Source organism: Coffea arabica, chromosome 2e (genome assembly GCF_036785885.1).
Source record: "Coffea arabica cultivar ET-39 chromosome 2e, Coffea Arabica ET-39 HiFi, whole genome shotgun sequence".
Classification (NCBI taxonomy): domain Eukaryota; kingdom Viridiplantae; phylum Streptophyta; class Magnoliopsida; order Gentianales; family Rubiaceae; genus Coffea; species Coffea arabica.
This window is the reverse complement of record NC_092313.1, coordinates 46735583-46760159: the sequence shown is the minus strand read 5'-3', so window position 1 is coordinate 46760159 and position 24577 is coordinate 46735583. Positions and strand designations below refer to the sequence as shown.

The following is a 24577-nucleotide window of genomic DNA, read 5'->3' as shown; positions in this document are numbered from 1 at the left end:
CAAAAACCCCATTAATTGCTTCATTCAGTAGACTCTACAGTACAGACTACAGTACAACACACTAAACAACTCTCCCTGAAAAACTTCTCAAATTGCTCTCAACACTTTGCTCTTCCTCTCCTTCCTCTCTACATTGTTAGGGTAATCTTTTCCTCCATTTTGGACTATTTTTTCGTGATTTAATTTGGTAATTATTTCTGGGTTCTCTTCTCAAGCGGTCAATACTAGCCTGACGTTACAATTTAGACATGTGTACGCCCTTTTCGTGTGCATTTGTGTGTGTTTCTGTGTTTTTTTTTAAAATATTTTTTCCTGTTATTGCGTTGCATTTTTGGCTTGTTAGTCTAAATGGGTTGTTAGGGTTGTTTGGGGAGGAGAGGTGTTTTGTTTGTTCATCTGTTTTTTTTTTCCTTATTTTATTTTCCATGCAGTAATTTGTTCGGGGGGTTAGGGGGCTTTCAACAACTGTTTATGGGTTTTTCATTTTCATGTTAAAACTGGGGTTTTGCTGTTTGTTTTTTAATTTTGGCTGGGTTTTGTGATTTTGCTTGTAGGATTTGTTTACATTTCTTTGGCCAACATTGGGCTGTGTTTGGTTGGTTGGATACTGAAGTGGAAAAAATTTAGAATTTCTGTTGATGCATTTCGTATTAGCATGCGGTTTTTGCTGGAAACTTAGGCCTGTGTTTTTAGAAGAGAGAACGTGCGGAAACTTAGTCCTGTGTTGTTCGTATTTCAAAGGCTTGTTTTAATTATTTTGTAATTGTATGGACTTCAGTCTCGGTCATTGCTACTCCTTCCTTATTTTCCCCTATGGAGATTTTTTTAATTATTTTATTTTATTGTTATTTTTTTTTGAGAAAGATAAGGGGGCTTTTGACTGCTTTCTGTGTTGCTTGGGAGTTCCTGATTCCAATTGAATGGTGTGAAGACATACTTTGGCATTTGCTTTACCAAGGTAAATTGATCCTAACCTGTGTCCCCATTTTATTGCACAAATTTTTTTTGATGTTTGGTTATGTTTTTAATTTGACAAATAAATTGATATTCTTTGAGTGGAAAGAACAATTATGATGGATTTTCCTTCCCTGCCCCCTTTAAATATGTTTTGCATAGTCTAATTATCTCTGTGGAACCATTTTTTGCATGTTCTGGTGTTGATCTTCACATGATTTTTCTTGTGCCATTGGTACGAGTCTCACTTGCTGTTTCTTTTGCTAATTTTTCTATGTATTGATTATAGTTGATAAATTAATAGGTTTCTATGTAATGTTTAATCGGTGAAGGACTATCTACATGCATTTTGATTTTGAGCATTTTGAAGAAGGTATCTTTGACTGATAGGACTTTAGTCAACTTTCTCAGTGATGTAATGCCCAAAGAAGATGCATGCGTATTCACCTCTTTAGTGATCCTTGTTTCTATGTTGTACGACGTTTAGTGGATAAAAACTTTGGTGAAGATCTAACTAGTGGATTAGACAATTTTTCATTTAATGTTCAGCTCTTTGAATAATGGAAGGATTTGGACGAAGAATGAATTTCATCATCTTGGTTGACTTTTTCAAGTTTTTAACATATATCAAATCCTTCTAGTATAGTTTTTTTTTCCTTAGTTGTCCTGGAACCTAATGCGAAAACAGCTTAAGTCAAATGTATTATGCATAAAGTTTCAATTCAAAATGCTTTCTGGTGTTGTGAGGTAAGCAATTTAGTTGGAACATAAGCGGCTGCATTTCTGTCTACTTTGCAAATGTTAGTTCTGTTGCAGATATTTTGATGCTAGCATCTTTTGTTTGGTTGCTCCACAGACAGTAGATATGGCCACTGAGAATACTGAATAGGAAAGAACTGAAGATTTTCATTACAAAATTCCCATTACTCTGAACAAGAAAAAATTGGAATTCTCCTTCTGTTGAGCCTAATCTTGTAATAGCCACTGTATGCTTTTTCTTAATTTTGGTGATTTTTCACAGACATAAGCCATATCAATAAGAGAAATGTTGAAACATTCCAGCAAATGAGCTGAATCTGTATAGATATGAAAGTCTTCCGCGATGGTTTTCTTTTATTTGGTTGTATTGCTGTAGATGGAATTGTAGATTTAAAACAAAATTATATTTGCCTTTTCAATTCTACTGGAATTGGAGGCTCTGAAAATCAGCAGTATGCCTTTCAAATAGTTTCCAGACTAAGTTTTTCTTTGTATGATGCTTTTCTGGGAAATTAGAAGTGGCTTTTTTTGGTGTTTGATGTTATCAAAAAATTGAGTAAAGCTGCAATGATGCAAATTTTGGATTTGTTCTGGTTTATTTGGCAGTTATACACGTCAAATCATTGTTGAGGTTCATTGACCGATACATCATTGCTTCATTGTTCAAAATGTTTGTCTTTAGCAGGTGTTTATTTCGGTTTCTCATTTTCTCAGGTGTGCTTTAAAATAGATGGAAGAAAGCCCAACCTCGACTTCTTTGTATGATGCTTTTCTGGGAAATTAGAAGTGGCTTTTTTTGGTGTTTGATGTTATCAAAAAATTGAGTAAAGCTGCAATGATGCAAATTTTGGATTTGTTCTGGTTTATTTGGCAGTTATACACGTCAAATCATTGTTGAGGTTCATTGACCGATACATCATTGCTTCATTGTTCAAAATGTTTGTCTTTAGCAGGTGTTTATTTCGGTTTCTCATTTTCTCAGGTGTGCTTTAAAATAGATGGAAGAAAGCCCAACCTCGACTTCATTTGGTGGGAAAATAACCAGAATTTCATTTAGTTTAGCAACTCAGCAAGAAATTGTAAGTCATGAAGGCTGTGTTTTTTGTTTTGGATGGAATATTTTTCTCCATGTACTCCACTGGCTGAAAGAAGATTGCTCCAATGAGTTTGCTTTCTTAAGTTTGTGACTATCCTGTTGAACTTGAACAGAGGATGGTGATGGCCAAATATGATTGTAGCATGTTGGACTAGATATCTTCCCCTATCTAACACTCCCCCCCCCCCACCCCCCTGGCACGTGTGCAGAGAAAAGAAGAATAATATTTCATTTCTTCATCTTTTTTGCTAGTGCAAATCATCTATCAGTGACTGTGCCATAACGCATGCTAGCCAGCTTTCAAATCCTTTTCTTGGGTTGCCACTTGAAGCTGGAAAATGTGAATCCTGTGGTGCTTCTGAGCCTGGGCAGTGTGAAGGCATGCACTATTTTACCTTCTGGGCTGTTAATTGTCATATTGTATAATTTTGAAAGACCCTCCATTTCTTATTCATTTTCAATTGTTTGCTTTCAGGTCATTTTGGCTACATTGAGCTACCAATTCCTATATATCATCCTGATCATGTTCGTGAGTTGAAGAGATTGTTGAGCTTGCTGTGCTTGAAGTGCTTGAAGATTAGAAACAGGAAGGTATCACATCATTGTTGAAATTTGAAGAACTATATTATTAATTGCTTTAAGGTCAACACAAAGCATTCATTTTGAAAGGAAGGACTTGCTTTATATAGTGTGGCATAACATCCATATGCACCTCCATGTCAAGAGATTGACTATTATATAATTCTAATACCTGTTAATAACACCCTAAGAATCTAGTTTCATTCAATACTAAGTCCCCCAAAATTAGTACCTTCTCATTGTTGCATTGCATCCTAATGTCTGCTGTTTGTTTTAATTTCCTTACTTCCTTTTGTTTCTCTTTTTAATGTCAGTAAAAAGAGTAAATGATATTGCAACTTAATCACAGCTTAAGAGGCTTCTATGTTTTCCTTTTATTGGTATACTTATGCGATGAATATTTGCGTCTGATTTGATGGGAGTTTCCTTTGATGTGTTTTATCTTACTTGGTTAGTACATACAGTTTCAGGTCAAGAATGTTGGTGTCCTGGAAAGGATGTTATCCTCATGTTGTGAGGTAAGCATCCATTGCTATTTTGCGATTTCCTTTTCTTTACCTCCTGCAAAAACAGTTATATCCATGCCCTGCTGTTAATACAGGTTGTCACATTTGTTTGTCTAGTTATCTCCGTATCAATGTATTTTCTTTGAAGTTGGACTAACAGGAAGCTTTGTTGAATCGATAATCTCAATTAATAAAAAGTAATTTGATTTGAAATTAGGATGAAACTGAATATTGAGAGGTCCATTGCTGACCCTTAGTGCAGTATATATTTGGTTATACCAGGAGCTTTTAGTTGTCCTTAATTGAAACTGACACCGTTAGATTTTTTTACTTCAAAAGATGTGTGTATTATTTGATATGTGTGATTTGTTCTCTTCTTTTCCGTCCTTGTAGGAGGCTTCGCAAGTGGCAATAAATGAGGTTAGAAATCCAGATGGTGCATTATACCTGGAACTGAAAGTACCATCGAAAATAAGACTGCAGGGAAATGTTTGGAGTTTCTTGGAAAAGTATGGATATCGTTATGATAAGAACCCTCGACCATTGCTTGCTTCTGAGGTTTGGCTTCTGTAAAGCTTCATGTTTAGCTTGTCATTGTTATGCTGCCTTGCTTGTCCTGCCTTAATCTGTCAAATGCAGGGTGTGCATAGTTGCACTATTTATTTGGAGTATGAGCAACTACTTATAAAGAGAGTTAATCTTCTATTTTGGTGATTCATTCTTTTATTAATCGATTCATTCCGTGCATATCTAGTTTTTAGTAATTACCGTCAACTATATCTTTTGTCTCCTATGCAAAATTTTTTTCAAATTTTACCAAACGCATGATTTTGATACTATGAGACTATAATCAGTCATTACCTATGCCAACTATAATGCTTCTTACATAAAGTATGGTTGCACTGCAGCATTTAGGAGGTCAAAGTTAGCTTGTTTGGACTTCATTGTGATTGTTTTCTTGGAAGAAAATAATTTCCTTGGACCTTTTCCCATATAAGTTTTAGAATTTATGTGCATAAAAAGAGAGTAGGTCATGTACAAATGTGAATTATTTGGAGAGACAAGTGCATGATTGTGTTGTGGAATGCGTCACAAAAATGATGGTGACTGGATCAACATCTGGATGCATAGGACCATGCTTATCAGAAGCCCAAATATGGCCTTTCTGGTATCCATGGGTAGAGATGGAGAAATTGGAGAGATGGAAACATTTGGCGCAACCACGGGGTTTTAATAGGGCAAATGATTCTATATTTTCCCTTGTATTTATGTTATCTGTGGCAGTTTGTCTACCAGCCAGAAGCCCGTTCATGAAGATCTATCCCTCGAACGACAGTTTTTCCACTGTGTTTGAGCTGAGTTGATCTTGTTTTGTGGACTCCCAGAACATGTTTTGGGTGTGTTGGAGAGATTTTTCAAAATAGGAGAATGAGAATAGCAACCTGAATTTGTTGATCTACTCTATGCTTCAGCAAATGCCTCAGAGTTAGGCCAAATCCAAAAACGCCTTACATCTTATCTCGATATTTATAGTGTTGAAGATCTAAAGGCAGTTTTTCTGCTTTAGTTGGCCTAGAAATGGTAATTGATCATTTGAAACCAAATGTTTCAGTCGTAGTTACTGGTCAAGGATTTGTGCATCCCTTGCCTGTGTTGCGGAGGCTGCTAGTGCAGGCTGAGTCTATTGCAGAGGTTTAAGGAATTCATGAATTATTTTTTGGAAACTTTAGATACAATTGCTGTAAAAAGTGACAGCTGATGCACAGTATTCCTGGAAAAGCCTAAAAGGAATATATTGATAAAGCAATGAGAGGCATAAAGTGAAATGCAAGTTAACCAAGACATGCAAAAAGACTGAAATAAATTGAAAAACTGCCTTTCACTGTTAAAGTCTCGAGAAGTTGACTAGCCACGTACAGGGAATTAGTATAACAACAAGTCATGGAGGTCAACTGGAGCAGGCTACATTGGTAGTTGATGCTGTTATGAGGCTGAGGCTGACCTGATGAACCATGTTATTTGCTTCCCAAATTATATGACAGAACCACCTTTTTAAATGCAAAGTTAACCAAGACATGCAAAAAGACTGAAATAATTTGAAAAACTGCCTTTCGCTGATAAAGTCTCAAGAAGTTTACGAGCCACATACAGGGAAGTAGTATAACAATAAGTCATGGAGGTCAACTGGAGTAGGCTACATTGGTAGTTGATGCTGTATGCTGCAGAGGCTGACCTGATGAACAATGTTATTTGCATCCCAAATTTTATAATGGAGCCACCTTTTGAACTTAGAGGAGGATGTTTAACTTCTAGCACAATATGAAACCTAACTTACTTCGTCTTGACTTTCACCTCAATCCATATGATGCATAACAGTCCATGGAGGCCTTGGAGATTACCTTGATACTAAACAGATTTCTTTTACTTTTTGCCTGGTATAGATCTGTACTTCATGCTTTGATTGCTCAACACAAATGTCTGTCAGTCTTTTCCCACATTTTGCCTTTATTCTTTTTGGTTTTCAATCTTCTTTGCTTTGTAGCCTAACTTTGTAACCAGTGAAACTCAGTTAGCCAAATGGTTTAAAGTTCTGATGGTATAGCAATATCTGAGGCTTCAGAAAAGAAATGCTTGAACACCTTTGCATGTTGTATATTGTACCTTAGTAATAGCATCGTGCAATGTTGAACATGAAAATTTTACCATGCTTCTGCCTTATTTTTGTTAAGTTAAACTTTGTGTTCTTATTGTTGTCATTGTATTTATTTTTGCTTTTTTTGTCTTGAGCAAACTGTTCTGCTATTTTCTTATTTGCAACAAGGTTATGGCTATGCTGAGAAGATTATCTTCAGACACAAAAAAGAAGCTTTCAGCTAAAGGATACTTTCCACAAGATGGATACATTCTTCAGTACTTGCCCGTTCCTCCAAACTGTTTGTCTGTGCCTGACATTTCTGATGGAACTAACGTTATGTCTAAGGTTAGCAATTCATGTTTCATCACTATTTGAATATTCATTATTGATAATTTTGTGTTGAGTAAATGAATTAAGTTTGCTATTGCAGGATCATTCATTGTCTTTGCTGAAAAGAGCGCTGAAACAAATAGAGGTCATAAAAAATTCAAGGTCTGGGATGCCCAATTTTGAGTCTCATCAGATTGAAGCTAATGATTTACAGATTTCTGTTGCGCAATATTTTGAGTTCCGTGGCACTGGAAAGGTATAATTTAGCTTTTTGGGAATAAGAGTAGAAAGGGTATTGGGGCCGGGAAGGCTGTTTGGCAGTTCAATCTATTTTACTTGTTACGTGCACCATCTACTTTCCTTTTATCTGGACATGTTTTGGTTTATTTGAACAATATAGGTTTTTCGCTTTAGTGGGTATCTTTAGATGGGAACGTAAAACTTGGCAAGAAACTTTGATGTTGTTTTTTATTTTTTTCCAAAAATATTTTGTTTGTGATTTTGATGTGTTTTTAGCTGTTTGACAATTTTTGTTCATATTTGGGTTCTTTATTCTATTTTAATTTATTGTTTGTTAGGCTTCTCGTGATGTTGACCCTCGTTTTGGAGTCAGCAAAGAGTCCAATACTTCATCTACTAAAGCATGGTTAGAGAAAATGAAAACCTTATTCATCAGGAAGGGTTCAGGGTTTTCATCCCGTAGTGTTATAACTGGGGACCCATATAAAGGGGTGAATGAAATTGGTTTACCATTCGAAATAGCTCAGAGAATCACCTTTGAAGAGAGAGTCAGTCAGCACAACATGAACTACCTACAGAAATTGGTTGATGAAAAGTTGTGCTTAACATATAGGGATGGGATGTCTACCTATTCCCTAAGAGAAGGTTCGAAGGGTCATACTTTTTTAAGACCAGGTCAAGTTGTACACAGAAGGATTATGGATGGGGATATGGTTTTCATAAATAGGCCACCAACAACCCACAAGCATTCCTTGCAAGCGCTGTCAGTATATATTCATGATGACCACACAGTGAAAATCAATCCCCTTATATGTGGTCCCCTTAGTGCTGATTTTGATGGTGACTGTATCCATCTATTTTATCCCCAGTCCCTTGCAGCAAGATCTGAGGTCTTAGAGTTATTTTCTGTTGAAAAACAGTTGCTTAGCTCTCACACTGGAAACTTCAACTTGCAGTTGGCAACTGATTCCTTGTTATCTCTGAAGTTAATGTTCAAAAAGTATTTCTTTGATAGAGTAGCTGCTGAGCAATTAGCAATGTTTGTTCCAGCTGCATTGCCTATGCCTGCTGTAGTCAAGTATCGTAGTTCTGGTCCTTTTTGGACAGTTTTGCAGTTGTTACAGACTGCATTACCTGCTTCCTTTGAGTGTAGTGGAGAAAGATACTTGACTTACAGTAGCGAATTGGTCAAACTTGATTTTAATAGGGATCTATTGCAGTCTACTTTTATTGATGTTATTACATCTATTTTCTTCTCAAAAGGTCCTGAGGAGGTGTTAAGATTCTTCAATTTTTTGACACCCTTGTTGATGGAAAATCTGTATTCCGAGGGGTTTAGTGTGTGTTTGGAGGATTTTTATATCCCAAAGGCTATTATTGAGGGTGTCCAGCAAAGTCTTCAAGATGTTTCACCCTTGCTATATCATATGCGCTCAACTCAAAGTGAATCAATAAAATTACAGCTTGAAAATTTCTTGCGTGGCGTAAAATCTCCTGTTTCAAATTTTGTTCTTAAATCATCTGCAATGGGGTATCTGATTGACTCTAAAAGTGAGTCAGCTCTGAATAAGGTAGTCCAGCAAATTGGATTTTTGGGGATGCAGATATCAGACAAGGGGAAATTTTATTCCAGCACATTGGTAAATGACCTGGCACAGCTCTTTAAGAAAAAGTATCCTTCTAGTGGTCACTATCCTTCTGAAGAATACGGTCTAGTTCGGAGCTGTCTCTTTTATGGACTGGACCCATATCAAGAGATGGTTCATTCAATCTCTAGTAGGGAAGTTATTGTTCGTTCAACCAGAGGATTAACAGAACCAGGAACACTTTTCAAGAACCTTATGGCAATCCTCCGTGATGTCGTCATTTGTTATGATGGCACGGTCAGAAATATGTGCAGCAATTCAATCATCCAGTTTGAGTATGGAATGAACCACGGGATTTCCTTCCAAAGTGAGTTTGGTGCTGGTGAACCTGTTGGAGTATTGGCTGCAACTGCCATGTCCAATCCTGCATACAAAGCAGTCTTAGATTCTTCTCCAAGTAGTAACTCTGCTTGGGAGATGATGAAGGTGATTTTTATTTCTTAAATGCTGTTTCCATGCTCATTGGCTTTGAATTTCAGCTTTGTTTGTTTCAGATTCCTTGACAATATACTTGTCTGCTTTTCTGTACTTAGGAGATATTGCTCTGTGGAGTCAACTTCAAAAATGAAGTTTCTGACCGCCGCGTGATACTTTATCTGAATGATTGTGGTTGTGGGAGAAAGTATTGCAGAGAAAATGCTGCATATGTTGTCAAAAATCAGTTGAGGAAAGTCAGTCTCAAGGATGTTGCATTTGAACTCTTGATAGAGTAAGCCTCCATTATTGCCTTTTTTTTCCTTTTTGTCACCATTATTTATTTTCCCTGTGGGGACATTAAGTTGCCAGTGGAATATAAGTTTGATTTTTTTAGCAATGAATCATTGATAGAATGCACAACTTTTCTATATATACACACACACACATGCATCTCAGACCATGTGCTTTGAAGTTCATGAGTTAGGTGGTCTGTAGTTGATTTTTGGACACTAGTATCATTTCTTTTCTTGGCATCTCATCTGTGTATTTCAGTATTCTATAAAAGGAAAATGTGAGCATTATGTAGCGTATAATTAAGTTACACAGGCATCCTGGTCCTGACCACAAATTAATTGTGAATATTTTGATGGGAAAGGACAACCAGTTTCCTATTAAATGTAGCAAAAAAAAAAAAAACATCATATTGTCTTTTCTCCTCTGGCTCTCTCCAAACTGGTTTGTCCACCATCTTCTTCTTGTTTCTCCTCTTTCTACCCAATAGTACCCCCCATTCTTATCTTTTTATGGCTAATCTGACGTGTTTCCAATAAAAAGTCTTTCATTTCTTCTTCTTCTTTTCTTTTGTGGCGAAATATAGATTTACAGCAAAAAAGAGGCAGAAAGACTAACTAACTGAAGATGTGGAAGAAGAGCTTCAATATAATATTTCAAGTGTAAAAAATCTTTGTAGTTTGGAGGAAACAATGGGGGTAATTGCAACCAAGAATGAAAATAAAAAATTGCTTGAAGAAGCAGATATGGAAGGGGGAGGCAGTAGATGGGGGCAGGTGAGGGATGAAAGAAATGGGAAAAAGAGTAAAAGAGTGGGGGTTCTGGGAGTGGGAAATCTGAATCATGAGTATTTATCTCCCAGGAATGAGAGGGTGAGTTTTAGGAGAGTGGCCAGCTAGTGGTGGAGTTAGTGGGGTAGTGAGGGTGGGGTTATAGGGGAAGAGGTAAGGTGGGAGAGAGGTGGTGAAGGCACAGAGTCATTGAAATAGAGGTGGGATGGAGATTGGAGATGGGGCTTTTTTGTAAGTTTGGATTAACTAAGGGACTTTTCCAGAAATTAGTAATATTAGTAATTTAGCGAGTAAATCAGTTGCCACAGACATCTGTACTGTCTATGACCTTACCGCTGCTCGGTGTATAGTGAATATCTTTTGGGAATTTTATTGGTTATGATTCTCAATCCTTGTCCAAACACATAGGTCAAGTATTATTTTAGTTAAGTTTGTCCATCAAACTTGTCTTGTCCTGCTGCATAGATAAAGTGAATCAGGACATGTTAGCTGTTCAAGATTTTAGGCTGCTAAATCTAGAAAACTGATTCTTTAGAGGTGATTTCAGGCTATTGATGTCATTTACTAGTTTCATAAATGTTTTCCTGATTGGGCTAAAGTAGTTTACTTCTTTGAAAGGCTGAATAGGGGCTGGTGCTTCCTTTTCTATATTTTGAAGCCAATTGAACTGTAGGCATAAGTTGTTTGTGTATGCAGTTTGTTGCACTTACATTATCACCTCTTTTATGTTGATTTCATTAGTAAAAGATTGTTTCCATAAATTCTGTACCTTTGATTTTTATTGCACTGTTTCCAAATGGTAGTATCCTGGATACGTTCTTGGTAATTTTTTTTTTTTTTGGTTGAAAAAGCAGCATTAGTCTCCGAGGAGTTTATGGAAATTTTTCATGTGTTAGTTTTCATTGACGCCATCTTTTGTTATTTACAGGTATAGACAACAATATTCAGTGTATGAGAGCTCTCAAACTGATACTGGCCTTGTAGGTCATATTCATCTCAATGAGGTCTGTGTATCTCTTTTGAGGATGTTTCAACTTTTGTTTTCTTTAGGTTTTGGGTTATTTTGTTTGTGCTTCTGTTCTTTGCTGATTGTAGTGATCTAATGCCCTGATAGGCAATGATGAACAGTTCAAATATTACCATGAATGAGATTCTATCTAAATGTGAAGAAAGAATCATTTCCTACCAGAAGAGGAAAAAAGTTGGTTTTAAGTTCAAGGGAGTTCTTTTAGGAGTCAGGTTAGTCTATACATTGGGCATGGTACTGCAGTTAGTCAATTTCTCAATATTGTGATTGCTTTCTATCTGAATTTTGTGTCCGGATTCTTCTGCTTACACTTTCCAGGTTTCTCCTACCTTGCCTGACTTGTTTATCTAATAACATTTGATGTCATGGCAGTACACTTTTAGAACTTGGAAAGGAAAGATTCTCTACGTGTAATAACATGTCTTACTTGTTTGCAGTGATGATTGTTCTTTTCGGCAGTCTTCTGCAAGAAAGTTGGCAGAGACTCCATGCTTGAAGTTTATCTCTCGAGATGCAAGTGACTATCAATTAGAGCAAAGATCTCATGTTCTTGCTGAAACAATTTGCCCAGCTTTGTTAGAAACTGTAATTAAAGGTAGTTATTATTACTTTTTCAGATCCTTACGATGCAATTCGTCTGTTTGGTTAGTTCCAACTTTGGTTAAATTAGTCATTCTTGAGAAGATGTTTGAAACTTGACTTGTGTCTAGAAAGTTGAATCACATCAATATGGTGGACTCCGGGATTCCCTAAACTTACTGAAATGTTGGAGCAGAGGCATAAAATGTGATAAGGGGTTGGAAAAAGGGGGAGGAGCCCAAAAACTATGCACACCAAGCATTTATAAGTTGTGTTAAGACTCACCCCTTGTGCAGCCTGAATCCTGGAGGAGAAAATGAAGCCAATAAGTCTCCTACTGCTAACCTGCAAAAATTCTGCAAGACCTGATTCTTTGGCTTGGTTTACATTTAATTTTGGATTTTGGTTTATTTTGAGCTTGCATCATTATTGTGATGGAAAGCCTATCACTGTGGTACCAATATGAAAATAGGTCAGATTGCTTTTGGTGCTTGATGAATAGATTGCTTCATGCAGAAAAATAGCCATATTAAATTGTCTGCTGGCTCAAAGCTTATAGGCATCTTATTTTGTTTCAGCGAATACCGGCCAATTTTATGTGCCTTGAAGGTGTGATAATGCTGATTGATTCAGTATTCCTGAGGGTTTTTATTGTTTCGTATTTACCAGGATTTGGCTTCATAGCCAAATGAAAAAGAGATGAGGCAGGAGCGTCAAGAGTGGATTCTGTATGTTTAACTCACCCACGTTAAGATCCTGAGTAAAAAAATTTGAAATTTTGCTTGCTGCAACAGCATAGTCATGTTAGGCAATTATTTTGGCTACAACGCCTGTCTTTAACTTCTGTACTTTTTGATAGACATCAGTATCAATAATGCTTGTATAGTAAAAATTAGAGAAAGAGTGAGAATGTTCTGCTCTTTGAGGCATTTTTTCGAGTCAGTATAAGCAATGTAAACTTTGAGATCAAAGAATGTCCCCATTCTCAATCCTTGGTGGTAAGAATTGGGTGATATGCAGCACAAAAGGAAAAGCGGCTTACATCTAGTAAGGACTGGCTATTTATTTAACTCCATGAGGATGAATAACTGGTTATTTGATGAGGTTTCTATTGACCCTCATGAGTATTGTTTGGTATTTTACTTGCTGATTTTCGCTGTAGTACTCATAAGTTTTCTTGCATTTGAGTCCTGAAACCAAACATCTCTCATTTCTGAGGTTAATTGGTACGACTGTATGTTGGATTGCTTGTTTCTGTTGAAATAGGCAGGTTGATAGATAATCACTGGCCTATGATTTACTGTCTTGCTCTTGCTAATAGAGTAATGACTCTGGATCTGTAAGCATCTCATCATTTTGAACAGTCGGGAGGGTGTTGAATAGACAATTCTTTCTGGTGTCTTGTTGGATGGCTTGTTTCTGTTGAAATAGGTAGGTTGATAGAAAATCACTGGCCTATGATTTACTGTCTTGCTCTTGGTAATAGAGTAATGACTCTGGATCTGCAAGCATCTTATCATGTTGAACAGTCGGGAGGGTGTTGAATAGACAATTCTTTCTGGTGTCTCGCAAAAAGGCATAGCAATTTCTTTTACCATTTGTGTTTTTCAGAAAACAAGTGCAAAGAAAAGGTATTGTGTTGGACCTGGGAGTTTGTACATTCTTGCTCAAGGATTTGAAGCCTTGGTAGAGGATCTTTTGTTTAGGACCCAAACTGGCTAGTTTACTGGCTATCTCCACTGTAGTTGAAGAACTGTTAAGCTTCAGATAACTGCTAATTTGATATGCTGGTAGTCTTTGGCTTAGATACAGTAATTTGAAATTGAAGACGTTTGAATGGAGGAATAATTAATGGTTGTCCCCCAGTTTCTTTTTTTTTTTCCTTTTTTCGAGAAACAGACTTTGAGATGTAGAGAACGTTCTGAAATTAGGAAAGTAGCAGAGGAGGATAAGAGAATAGTGAACTTAGGGCCACACATGAGAATGATACACAGAATCAAGGGAGGAATATTAGATTGTTGTGCTTACACTGATCTGCAGGAACAGAGTTTGTTATGTAGAGAGTTCTGAAATTCAGCGAAGAAAGGGAGAGAACTTAGGGTCCGCACACGAGTGCCACAGAGAATGAACTACATTTCTTAAAATATCTCTATACTTCTGAGTAGATCTCAGGCATAGCACTTGGAGAGTTGGAGATTAAAAAGTACTTGATATATACATGTAAAATGTTGGGGGACAAATATCTGACAGCATCTTGCTGTCTGAAGTGCAGTATTATAGCTAGCTCTAGTCTTTTATAAGACCTCGAAATTCAATTTTATTACAGAACCTAACTAGTGAATCTTTTGGACAAGCTACTATATTGGCTTAAAATCTACTCGAGTACATGAAGTATACCTAATTATGAAGTCATAGATCAGCTCCATATAGGAATTTCCAACTGGCCGCATTTGTTTTAGAATTCAGCTTCCCCCTTCTCTTGTTAAATGTTAGAAATCTTGTGCTTTCTACTGCTTCAGATCTTCTGCAGCCTCCCAAGTACCAATATTTTCTTCTTTTTATGTTTGGTGTGCACATTTCTGTTATTTTAGTGTTAGACTGCATGATCTGTGTCTCTATTTTGTTGCCAACTTTGAAAATAAATTTAAATGTGATACAGGGTATCCCCATACAAGGGTTGCAGGTACTGTTCAGATCTTGTTTGACCCCAGATATGCTCATATATTGCAGGTGATCCAAGGGTTTCAACTGTTAATATAATCTGGATTAGCCCTGATACATCAACTTGGATTAGTAGCCAATGCAAGAGCCAAAGGGGTGAACTGGCTTTGGATGTTGTTCTTGAGAAGGATGCGGTGAAGCAGACTGGTGATGCTTGGAGGGTTGTGATGGATGCCTGTCTTCCTGTCACCCAGTTGATAGATACAAACCGCTCTATTCCATATGCCATCAAGCAAGTCCAAGAATTGCTTGGAATTTCTTGTGCATTTGAGCAAGCTGTTCGGGTACTATGAGGATTCTGTCATTTTAATCTATTTTGTGAACTGTTATGAAATATTATATAAATGGATGTGAAACATGCCTCTTTGTTTAAAAGTAATGCTGGAAAACTTGAACATGTGACAACTAATGGTGCAGTGGATTTACTTGTGTGATTGTGTTTGAGTACAAGGAAAAAGAACTATTAATGTCTTGTAATGTTAAAATTGGTACTTCTTGTTTTCAGATTAAATGTAAGCTCTTATACATCGTGAAGAGTCTTCTGATTTCATTCATGATTGTTTTTTTGTTGGGTATATTCCCATTGTGAGATTGAGCTTGTGCTTGTAGGATATTAGAATTGAAGGAATCTCCATTTCTTCGATGGAGCTTCAGTGTTTCAAGCCACATGTTTTTTATCTGCATACTATTGTCAAAAAGTGACTGCATCTAGTTTCATACTTCTACATGTGTATGCTTCCAGAATTTGATCAGCATAAGATCTGCTTCATGAACTAAATTTGGATTGTAAGACTTTTGAAAGGAATTAAAAAAAAAAAAGAGGTTTTGCATGAAAATCCACCTGATTGATTGACGTATGTTGCAGTCCTAACTCATCCAAATGCTGAAATAGACAAATAAGAGAGCTTGTTTTGACATTTTTATGGGCTGAAGACATACTGGCTTTTTAATGTTTATTTCCATGTATGTAACAGCTAGTTGTATGTCATGATCTTGCACATTTTCCATGGTAATCGACTTAAATCAATTTGAGATGGATGAGACGCTTCAATCACTCTTACTGTGATTTATTTGCTTCATTCTGTTGTTGATGCATTACCTTCTTGCTTTAAGAAATCAAATATGTGAAGGTATAGTCAACTACTAAAGTTCTATAGCTTAGGGTACTAACCTTTTGGTTAGCGTTTTATTCTTTTTGGTATTTCTAAACCTTTTGGTTTATTTACAGCGCCTATCAACATCAGTAATGCTGGTTACAAAAGGTGTTCTCAAGGACCATCTTGTGTTACTGGCTAACAGTATGACATGTGCTGGTAACTTAATTGGCTTCAATATTGGAGGTATAAAAGCTTTGTCACGATCGCTAGATGTGCAAGTGCCTTTTACAGAAGCAACATTATCTGTAAGCACTTTCCTTTTATGCAGACGATTTTTCTTTTCTATACTTTTATCCTTCTTTGTTTCATTTAAAACTTTTCCAGGCTCCAAGGAAGTGTTTTGAGAGAGCTGCTGAAAAGTGCCATGTTGACTCTTTGTCAAGTGTCGTAGGGTCTTGCTCCTGGGGTAAACATGTAGCTGTTGGTACAGGATCACCATTCGATATTCTTTTGGACACGAAAAAGGTTTGTCAACTGCTAATTTTTCCTGTTCTATGAAGTGTTTTAAAAGGTTCTTTAGCTGTGTTTTCAATGAGTAATATTTCTAAAAGTTAGGTACCAGTAGGCTAAAATATTGATGTTTCTCTCTTCCTTTTGGTTAGTCAAAACGAAAGGGAAATCTTGTTTAAAATATATTGAACACCAAGAGTGTTTTTATTATCTGCTTGAGATGCTAATTGCTGTCCATGTGTTCACCTATGAGTACATAGGTTGAACTCAACCAACCAGCTGGTATCGATGTGTATGATTTCCTTCAGTTGGTCAGAGGCAGCTCTGGCGGAGATGAAACAAACACCACTTGTCTTGGAGCAGAAATTGAGAATCTGGACTTGGAAGATGAAGCTATGACTTTTGACTTGTCTCCTGTTCGCGACTCTGATCAGCCAACTTTTGAAGATAGACATGAGCTTGAAAACAATTTAGCAAATCCAAGGTCCAAGGAGAGCATCCAGAGAGAATTGGGTTGGGAGAGGGATTCACCTCAGACTGCTGAACTAGGTGGTGGTTGGGAAAAGGCAAGCAAAGCCCAAAATACCAGTGCCAACGTGCTAGTGTCAGATTCTGCTTGGACTAGTTGGGGTGGTGGTACAGTAGGCAAGGAGGACAACTTCTCCAAGATGGCAAAAGAAGATTCACGCAGCTTTACTGACTGGAATTCTACACAACCTGGTAGTTTGAAGCAGTCAGGATCATCATCTGCGTGGGGGAAAATGGTTGATAATGAAAGGGATTCGTCTTTTGCTGCTGAACCCCGTAGCAGCTGGGAGCAGGCAGCTGATAAATCTGGAAATGTTTGGACCGGTAAAAAAGTCTCAGATTCGGCTTGGTCCGGTTGGGGTAGTAGTCCAGTCGATAAGGAGGCCAGGTTCTCTAATGGCGTCCAAAAAAATTCTCCGAAGTATGGTGAGTGGGGTGCGAAGGAACCTCAAAGTACTGGCGAACAATCAGAATCTTCACCTGCCTGGAAGAAAATTGATTCTCTGGGGAATTTACCTTTAACTGCCAAAGCCAGTGGAGGTTGGGATCAGAAATTTGACAAGGACCAAAGGCATGCAGCCCAAACAACAGCACTGGATCCAGATTGGTCCAGTTGGAATAATTGTGAACCAGTTGAAAGAGATAGCTTTTCTAAGAGGGTTCAAGAAAGATCTTCCAGTGATGGTGAATGGGGCAAAAAATCTCAAGATACTGCCAAGCAGTCGGGATCTTCATTTGGTTGGGGGAAGAAGTTTGAGGCTGGGAGTAATTCACCTTTAACTACAAACGGGAGTGCTTCATGTGGTAGTGGAGGTTGGGAGCTGGCACTTGACAAAGCCCAAAGGCTTGTTTCCCAAGCAACAGTTAGTGATCCTACTTGGTCCAGTTGGGGATCTGGTGAAACAAACAAGGAAGAGATAATATTAAACAGTGGCCAAGGAGATACTTCCAATGATCATAAATGGGGTGCAAAGGAATCTGAAAGCACAGGGAAGCAGTCAGGATTTTCATCTGGTTGGGGGACAAAGGCGTCTTCTAATGAGAATAAGACAGATGAAAACAAGGACCCAGCTACAGTCACTACAGAAAATTATAGTGATTGGTCCAAGATGAACACTGATGCAGTTCAAGGTGAACGTAGCTTGCCTACAAATTCTGAAGAAGGTTCTTGGAGATCTGGTGGAGCAGTTGGAATTGACATTGATGGAGAGAGGAACAAATCTACTGGCACACACGCGTGGGAGAATAAGAAAGATGCACATTCTCAGAGGGGTCCACGGAAATGGTTTAAAGGGAATGGAAATGAAAGTTCTCGAGGTTGGGGTTCACCCAGTAACGGAGATTGGAGAAACCAAAGAAATCGTCCTGCTAAGGCTGTTGACAATGTTGGTGCAAGTGGAACTTTCACATTAACAAAGCAGCGGTTGGATTCTTTCACAGCAGAGGAACAGGACATTCTTTCGGATTTCGAACAGATGATGCAGACCATCAGGCGAATAATCCATCAGACTGGGTAAGCTGCTATGATTTTTGGACAAAAATAATCAGTTGAGGATTTTATATACTGTTACTTTCTGGAAACTAAAAAATTATGAATGAAAAATGATGCCCAATTAAGGAGATGAGTTGTTACTGAGGTTGACCATTATACACTGGAAAATTTTGTAATCAGTTTTCTAATATTTGACATACAAAAAGTAGCTTTAAGAGTGGTGTATGAATTTCCAGGATTAAGAAAGGTTGTTTTTGTATAAAGGTAAGTGCTCAAAAAGTGTGCAACATTTTGTTCATGTATGCCTATGTGCTATACATCCTTTATTTAGTTTTATTCAAGTTCCATGATTTGCAAACTACATTCCCCTATCTTGCAAATAAGTAATCTAAAAAAGTTTTAATTTCTATGCTAATTTCTAGTTTTATTGCTTGATTGTGAAAACGTTTGACATATTGCTGTAACCCTAAAATTTTTGGTTGAAGGTACAATGATGGTGATCCTCTATCTGCTGATGATCAGTCATATGTTGTAGATAATGTCCTCAATTATCATCCAGAGAAAGTATTGAAGATTGGTGCTGGAATCAAATATATAATGGTATGCCCTAAGATCCTGAATCAGTTGCATAACATAGATCATTGTGGGATCATTTATCTTGTATTACATGCTTTAAACATAAGAGTCAACTTATTTTTTGGAGTGTTCTGTGCCATTTCTTTTGACTTTTTTAAGGGTGTAATTTGTGGTTCTTTAGCTTTTCTCTAACCTGAAGCTTATAGTAATAAGCTGTCTATAGGCTAATTGGGCTGGTTCTTTTGTAAGCTTCTAACCTTAAAAGTTTCAGTGGATATGCAAACATGATTTTTGGTGGACCATTTCCAACTAAGGCATTTATTGGATTTATGTTTTGCCTTATTTATCTTTGTTAATTTATTTATCCTATCTATGATACTTGAAGTTAAGTGTAGCCCGGGCTGTCAGTTGTCATCCTTGAGTTCTTTCTTGAGCATGCAGGACAGATTTAAGCTAAAGAGAGAATGCAAAAAGTTGCGAGTCTTCAAAAATAGTGAAGTTGATTATGGTCCTCCTGGGAGCCTAGTTCCAGGAAACGATGGATGCTGTAGACAAAATGTGGAGTCTCAAATAATAAGTCAGAAATAAATATATTGAGGATGATGAATACATGATATATTAAAAACTGTCCATCACCTATGACTCTTGTTTCCCTGGCGAAGAAAAACGATTTAGTTTTAACTAAAGTTAAGGTCGACAATACTAGCTCTGTTACACAACTAATGAACTGGATTTTCACAATGATCTCTAAGCTATTTCAATGCCATAATTCATTGTTACCCGAGAATAGGGGACTTCCATATCTTTGTGCTTATAGGATATTGTTTTGGATATCACAGGCTTTACCATGCTAAATACTTATTAAGCAAGTTTCACATATTCTGGTGTTATCATTTTGACAAGGGAAAATGGTTCAGGTTGAAAATTTTCAAGAGTAGGACAAACTCATACTGTAGTAATTTGGCACTGGCACAGTATATTATTGACTTATAATTAAAATAATGATGATAGAGAGTCCAAGCACAGGGGGAAATAGCAAAGAAGAGAAATGGTACCACCTGCAAACTTTATAGGAAATCAGATCTTTTTAGGTCATTTTATTTGTTTCCCTTTGTACATCAGTAGAATTTTGGTTTCTTCTGTATAAAAGATGAATAATGATGCTGCGGTAGATGAACTTTGCATGCAAACTTTGAACACTGAATACAGAACTTCTTCATGACCAAAAATGGTCAATTGTAAGACCACACATTGGGTTTACAAGGAACTGCACCTGGTATCAATTGCTAGGATCTGAAAAAATAGATTTCTTTAGGTTGTAGAAAAGCGCTCACCTTCAGAAAAGGTTTTCAGAAGGCATACAACATGAAGTACGCATGGTTTTTCTTGGCCTAAAGCCAATCTGGGGCATAGAATTGGACCTTGGATCTGTCCAATGGTCCCTTGGGTTTTGGCCATATATAGTGGAATGAGCCACTATTCTTATACTTACCTTGAAGGGCCAGGCTGCGGGGAACTTCAGATGCTTCTCTGTATCTCTTGAACATTTTGGGATATTACAAATTGGAGCTCCACCTACCTTTGAATAACATCTGGCCGCTTGTGACAAGTATGAAAATATTCAAGCTCTTGCTCTGAGTCCTCCTTAAGAAGCTTTGATTGGTAGGCAATAAAGTTCACGACCATGGTTCGCCATCGCAGGTCGCGGTCGCGTCGTGGTCTTGGTTGTTCCACATCTATCACGGCATATCGATTGAATATCGGGTGATACGCACATTATAGCATATGCAAGTTTTCAAAAATTTTGAAAAAATTACTAAAATTAGAAAATACGAAAAAAGACAATTTAAAAAAATATCTGAGTTGACTCCAAGTGACTCGGATATATCGGTCGATATCCTCCATCATGGATTCGAATCGGCTAATATCAGCCGAGTTAGAGCGAGTGATTCGGGGATCAGTATCGTACGGTCCCCTCCATTCTGGTTATGACTCGGTCGATACATATTGGTATTGGCCGATATTGCGAACCATGTTCATGACAGACCTTATAAAACTTGATGAGTTTTGAGGTTCTAGTTATATGAATGTTTTGTTGCAGTCTTTGCATTGGAACATTTTCTATGTATCATTTTTCCTTGGAAAAACTGTGATGCTAAATTGTTACTATCACCTCTCTCTCTCTCTCTCTCTCTCTCCATAACGATTTTACCATAGAGGTTGAATATCAAGGGACATTGATGTTTATTTTTGTTTGGATACTATTGGTGAATACAAGGATGTTGTTCTTATCACTTATTTCATCAACTGATATTTCATCAAGTTATTCGATGAATTATAGTCGTTTGTGACCTGCAATTGCTGCATGTATCTGCATGCGATATTCTTATTTATTCTCGTGCTATCATTGGAAATCCATCACTAGCCAAATGTTTTGGCAGTCTTAGGTTTGCACTGGTGCTAACCTCTGAATTTTTTAACAGGTTTCTAAGCACGCAAGCTTTCAGGAGAGTAGGTGTTTTTATGTTGTCTCTACTGATGACCACAAGCAAGATTTTTCATATCGTAAAAGCCTGGAGAACTTTGCCAGGATAAAGTATCCTGACAAGGCTGATGCTTTCCTGGCAAAGTATTTCAGCAGAAAGCCTCCCCGTCCTGGTTGGAGCAGAGACCATGCTTCTACTCCAGATGAAGCTGGAAGTCGGCAAGAACAGTAGTTCCTTTTTCCAGCTAACATCCTACCAGTGACAGGAAGTTTGCTGCTCATTTTCCTCTAGAGCAGTCATTAGTGTTTATCTTTGCTATTCCATCGAATCTGACATCCAACCTAGGAAAACTTTAGCTTCTTTATTGGCACTTCAGTTGTACAGTTGTACAGGCATCTAACTTAAATCAGGACTTGTGGTTGCTGGAAAGTCACTGTATCCACAGGGAAGTCTAGCTGTACATCCTTCTGCTGAGCAAAAGCCATTATCGGTTAATTAAAATCCTAGCCATTATCGGTTAATTAAAATCCTATCTTCTTCAGAATCATATTTTATGTATCAATATCGTTTGCAATTTGCATTTGCTTATGTTTTACAGTGGATTGTTGATTTAATTTTGCTGGGCTTGATGGCATTTATGTAGAGTATGGCTGAGAGGACAAGATTTTCATCATGCTTTTTGGAGAAAGGGTTTGACAGTACAGAAAACAGAACCTCTTTGCTTTGCTCAGTTGACCTGGTCTCGTTTATTACCGTCTCGCTTAGCCTCAACTAAACAAAATCGTGGATTGGCTTGCGTCAAATTTTCTCTAAGGTGCGTTTGATTCTAGAGAATTAGAATTGAATTAGAATTGGAATTCCAAGTCATTCCAATTCTTTCGTTTGGAAAATGCATAGAATTGATACAGAATTTATTTGGAATTTCAAATTCTTTGTTTGCATGAGAGAAGAATTCATTAGAAATTAGAATTGTTTTCATGAAAAAACATTTGCTTACATATAATTTTTCTTTTTTTCGTTTTTCTATATAATAATTTCTTTTTTTCTTACATTTAGCTAATTTTTACTAAAGATTTAAAAGAAAAAACCAATTTATGCCTTTGATAATTTATTTTTTCCCACTCTCATATCAATTTCTTTGGTGAACATTTCCTTTAACATGTTTTGATCCATTATCCCTTTTTTCTGAAGAAATATATCCCCATCTCAAACGTGGTATTTCAACTGTGTTTTGATATATTATAATAAAGCAAACTTCTTTCTTACTTCTAATACTTGCACAAAATTCAAAAAAAATTTAGAGAGTTAGAACTTTCCCTGTGGCGCATGGAGCCAACATGTATCAGATGGCAAAGACAATTGTACACAGGAATTGTCCAATTTGTGCAACATCCAATGTCGCTCGAGGGATGCACCAGAAACCATGTACCATAACTACTGCAAGTTCGTTAGTTGTAACTACTACAAGTTCCAAGTCTCCATTTCACTCCCCATACTTCAAATTTTCTGCAATGTGTCGCAGTAGTCAGAAATTACTGATTACTCCAACACCAATGTGTTTAAGATTTAATTATGTGTAAAACCTCAACAGCAAAAATACCTAAAATACACATTTAGCGAGTGCAAAAACATAGAAATTACAGCAACTCAAGACTCCCAGATGCTCTTCCCCCAGTGACCTAACAATACAACCGAATGAAAATGCTGAAGGCCAGCATCAAAATTTGGAAACAAAATTTAAATGCCAACACAAGTATCATTTTCTGACTTGCATGTCCAATCAGAATCGGTAAATAACACTTCTTAACCAATCTCTAGTATGATGTGAAATGTGCTCAACAAGCATCTGGATAGCATGAAAAAAATAAAAAAACAGCAGCATTGATCACCATATAGGTTCATGCAACTCAAGGACAAGTCAGGTCATCAACATAGGCTGCTATGTTAATCTCAATACCTAAAATGCTAGTTCATCAGACAAAAGATCCAATGTCCCATTCTTATCATCTCAAAAATCAGACAGAAAATAGCTGAAATATTTCCTAGAATCTTTCTATAATCTTGTTTTGATCCATTACATGAAAAACAAAGAACTCATTAGAATTTAAAAAGTACACGATGGAGTAGTAACAGCTTCTGCTTTCTCTACTTGGCTTCCAGCAATATGCTCAATTTCTTCTCCCAACAGAAACAACTTCAAATGGAGGTTACCAAATAAAATCAATTACCAATGTGCATCAATAGCCAATCCTTTTTTAAGTCATCTCGGAGACCAAAAAAAGTGTCATACTTTGTCCTGTCATTCATAAGTAAATCGATACCCTTTAACAATTGAAATCTATCCAATTCAATTTCAGATAACTCATCTTCCACCATTTTAGTTGTAACTTTTGAACATTCTGAATTTAAGTACTCATCCAGTGAATCTGCCATTCGTCCCAACACCTTGTAAAGTGCTTGAGAGCTTGTCAGTTTCCTCTTTGTACCACGATCATTTGTTGAAGATGACGATTTTCCTCTTTGTACCACGATCATTTGTTGAAGATGACGATTTTGATTTTGACCGTTGTCGAGCTAGCAATGCATTCATAACTTCATCTTCTAAAGAACGTGAATCAGTCTCAAATGATTCCTCTACATTAGCAGACTCTTCAACTTCAGTATCAACATTAGCCTCAAAAGCAGTTTGGGCGCCCTCTCCATTTGCACGATCTTGTGAAAACAATGTACAGATATCCTCCCAATTTTCAACCACTATTTTTTTTTCTATAAGGAACAATTTTTGGATTCTCACTTACTCGAGCATTCCATACATCCTCATCACAAACATCAATTCTACCTCTAGAGTAGTCCCATATTATCGCAGACCCAGAGTTATATGACTGGAGCAGTGGGTATAGGATGTCATAGTGTTTCTCCCATGTCTTGAAACGAGATATAATATTAGCCTTTGTCACAGATATATTGAGCTTATCGAATAAAGCATTCATTACGGCGGTGTAGGCTGCTGTCTTCCATGCACATTTACCATCCAATTTGTTTCCTTGGTTCATTTGGTCAATAAAACAAGTGTCCATTACACGATCCATTTCAGGAGTCCAAGTGAAATACCCTTTGCCTTTCCCTTTTGACTGAGATGTTGCTTCAGATGCCATATGTGAGGCAGATATGCACCAGAAAACATCACAATGTCATGTTCTTAAGAACATATTTAATAGCTACTGCATTATAGGACTAAAAATGAAAGGCAAAAATATACACCTGAAAAATTCATACATATGTTAAATGAATTGACATTAAGCAGCGTTGCTGACAAC

General features: G+C 37.1%; 1 protein-coding gene across 1 annotated transcript; it reads left to right on the top strand.

Moving 5' to 3' along the window:
• LOC113732535 (DNA-directed RNA polymerase V subunit 1) lies at nucleotides 1-21834 on the top strand. The gene is made up of 20 exons (XM_072080541.1): nucleotides 1-141; nucleotides 865-958; nucleotides 2696-2792; nucleotides 3062-3188; nucleotides 3285-3400; nucleotides 3853-3906; nucleotides 4288-4452; nucleotides 6716-6874; nucleotides 6960-7115; nucleotides 7438-9171; nucleotides 9279-9454; nucleotides 11173-11248; nucleotides 11359-11483; nucleotides 11709-11866; nucleotides 14581-14855; nucleotides 15800-15973; nucleotides 16053-16193; nucleotides 16439-18219; nucleotides 18684-18798; nucleotides 21258-21834. Exons 3-20 carry the CDS (start codon nucleotides 2712-2714, stop codon nucleotides 21489-21491), a joined length of 5847 nt encoding a protein of 1948 aa, XP_071936642.1. The 5' UTR covers nucleotides 1-141; nucleotides 865-958; nucleotides 2696-2711; the 3' UTR covers nucleotides 21492-21834.
• The last annotated feature ends 2743 nt before the right edge of the window (nucleotides 21835-24577 follow it).